A 2,630-nucleotide genomic window follows, 5' to 3' on the forward strand; every position below is an offset into this window, starting at 1 on the left:
TGAGATGTATTATTAAATAAGTATTTTGATGGTTATTATAGATTGATGCATATCTATATTTATCAACCATTTTAATTATAATTATATGATTACTCAATTTTTATTTTTTTAAACTCAAAAAAAAAAAATCACCTTTACAAATTTAATTTGCTTTAACATTTATAAAAATATAATTCTATTTCTTATTTGAAAATCAATATAAAACTTTCTTTAATCAATAATTAACATTAATTAAATATATAACACATTTACTTAAATATCATAATTGTAAAAGTAAAATTGATATATATTTTTAAATATTAATCCTACCTCAATACTTATTGTTTGCAAATTACAGTGCAATTATAATTTCTTAATTAATAATATTTTATTTAAAACTAATAATAAAATATATTTTTTATTATTAATATATTGCTTTTAAAATATTTAAAACAGCTTGTCTAACCCATAATTACTAATAAATTTCTGATTACGAATTGAACTGTTTCATGGAACATAATAATAATGATTATATTTTTATTATTAATATATTATTTTTAAAAATATTATAATATTTAGAAAAATATACCTAATTTGTGAATATTTTTATGGAATATAATAATAATTATTATTATATTTTTATTATTAATATATTATTTTTAAAAATATTATAATATTTAAAAAAATATACATAATTTGTGAAATTTTTCTATATAAATATTAATTGTGATATTTAAATTTAATCTAACTTTATGAATCCCAGTGATACCATCTCCTCCTAAGTGAGTAAAAAAGAATATATATAGACATATATATAAAACAAGAAACTAACATTAAAGTTTTAAAAAATTAGAATATATAATTTCCATAAAAGGTAAAATATATCGAAGCAAAAGGTTTAGAGCGTATATAGAAAAAAAATGCACCAATAAAAAAACATATATATTTCCACTCTGGGTACCCCCACACAGCTACACTACTGAGCAGTGAGCACCCACACAAAGTTCAAGTTGCAGGACGTACTATTTTGAACTTACTTTGAACCATGCACAGAGTTAAACATGCTCGGCGCCCTCTGAGTAGGAATGACTGTCCGCCATTAACGAGGGCAAGAAAGCGCAAAGGTATTCACAGAGAAGGCTCAAATATCTAACTAAAATATGAGGAGGTGAGCTCTTTGCACGCCCCATGTGTCAGTGAAAATGTCCAACCAGCGAAATTGCAAAATGGAAAGTAATTCAGTAAAATCTCATGGCAGAGCATAACGAATATAGATTGTACAACAAAATTTTACATAATAATATCAGAAATTACTTTTTATTAGTACGTACATACAAATGCTGATTCAGGAAGAAATAATAATCCTTAGAAAGAAATCGCAATATAACTATATAGCCTGTAATTAATTACAGGAGTATAACTGTGACAGTGCATTTGCAGTGTACACAGAAAACAATATCATCAAATGAAATTAGAACCAAAAATAAATAAATTAGGCACATTCTGCACCATAGTTAATACAAATCAGAGGAGAAATCAGGGGAAGCTCCAGAGGCTGCAGAAATCCTGAGAATGATCGGGACCATAACTCTCATCCACCCAGTTGGACAATGGAGTCAGATCAGACGATAGCCATGCACAGTAGATCATGTCATGATCATACCCATAATTATCAACACTGCAGGGAGACTCTAACAGCTGCTCTAACCATGAACTCTCCTCCCTTGCTGCACCCACATTGTCATTGCTGTTACCAGTACTGGGCATTGTTTCAGTACCAACAGCTGTTTTGACATTGGAGGCTAAAGAATCTTGAAGGCTTTGAGCAGCACAGTCAACGCCATTGGAGCCTGCGAGATCAATAGTAGCACTAGGATATCCATAGGCAGCAGCAGCTGCAACTTTTTGTATAGACCTCGGAGACATCAATGATGGCTGGCAGCTCTGAGGAGGTTTAATAATGGTAGCAGATTCTGGGAAATTGAGAGGAGCAGAGGAGCCCTTGAGACAGAGTACAGCTGCATCATAAGCTCTGGCAGCGGCCTCTGCTGTAGAATATGAGCCCAACCAGATCCTCGTCTTCTGATGGGGTGCCCTTATCTCAGAAACCCACGATCCCCAACTCCTCATTCGAACGCCTCTGTACTGTCTCGGCTGCCTAGATCCTCTGCTTCTCCTTTTACTAGAAACTTGGCATTCTCTGCGTTCTGAGTGCTGTTGCGATCCGACCAACACCTTCTGGTGGCACTCTGATTCTTTACTTCTGCAAACCATTGGGCTTCTCTGGAAAATAACTATGAATTCCCTTAATATCAAAATGTATACTATAATCACATAAGGGTATTGAATGTATTGATTTTTATGCCCAGCAAAAATAATACTAAAGCGAAAGTAATGCGATATGGGGCCGGTATGGTGGATAAGATCTGGCAAAGCTGAATTGGGTGTGTAGGGTTTTACGATTATGGAGTACGCATCTATATATATATAAAATGGCGAATATATTCCTGGGTCGGAGGCAGCTTCCTCTTTCACTAATATTAGTAAGTTGATGTTCAGTTGTTGGGAAGTGTATGTAGTGCGGGGATGCAAAAATACAGCTGAGCTTTGAGCTGTCAGCGTCTGTCAAACCGCGTCGTTCCTTTTAATGC

General features: G+C 33.0%; 1 protein-coding gene across 1 annotated transcript; it reads right to left on the reverse strand.

Annotated features, from left to right (window-relative positions):
• Positions 1 to 1,305: 1,305 nt before the first annotated feature.
• Positions 1,306 to 2,385, reverse strand: LOC149236627 (uncharacterized). Its single transcript, XM_089461587.1, has one exon. The coding sequence runs from the start codon at positions 2,251 to 2,253 to the stop codon at positions 1,516 to 1,518; it is 738 nt and encodes a 245-aa protein (XP_089317713.1). The 5' UTR covers positions 2,254 to 2,385; the 3' UTR covers positions 1,306 to 1,515.
• Positions 2,386 to 2,630: the final 245 nt, after the last annotated feature.

The sequence above is a fragment of the Pinus tabuliformis genome, chromosome 8 (genome assembly GCF_031772625.1).
Source record: "Pinus tabuliformis cultivar Carrire ecotype Pingquan chromosome 8, CPIR1, whole genome shotgun sequence".
NCBI lineage: Eukaryota > Viridiplantae > Streptophyta > Pinopsida > Pinales > Pinaceae > Pinus > Pinus tabuliformis.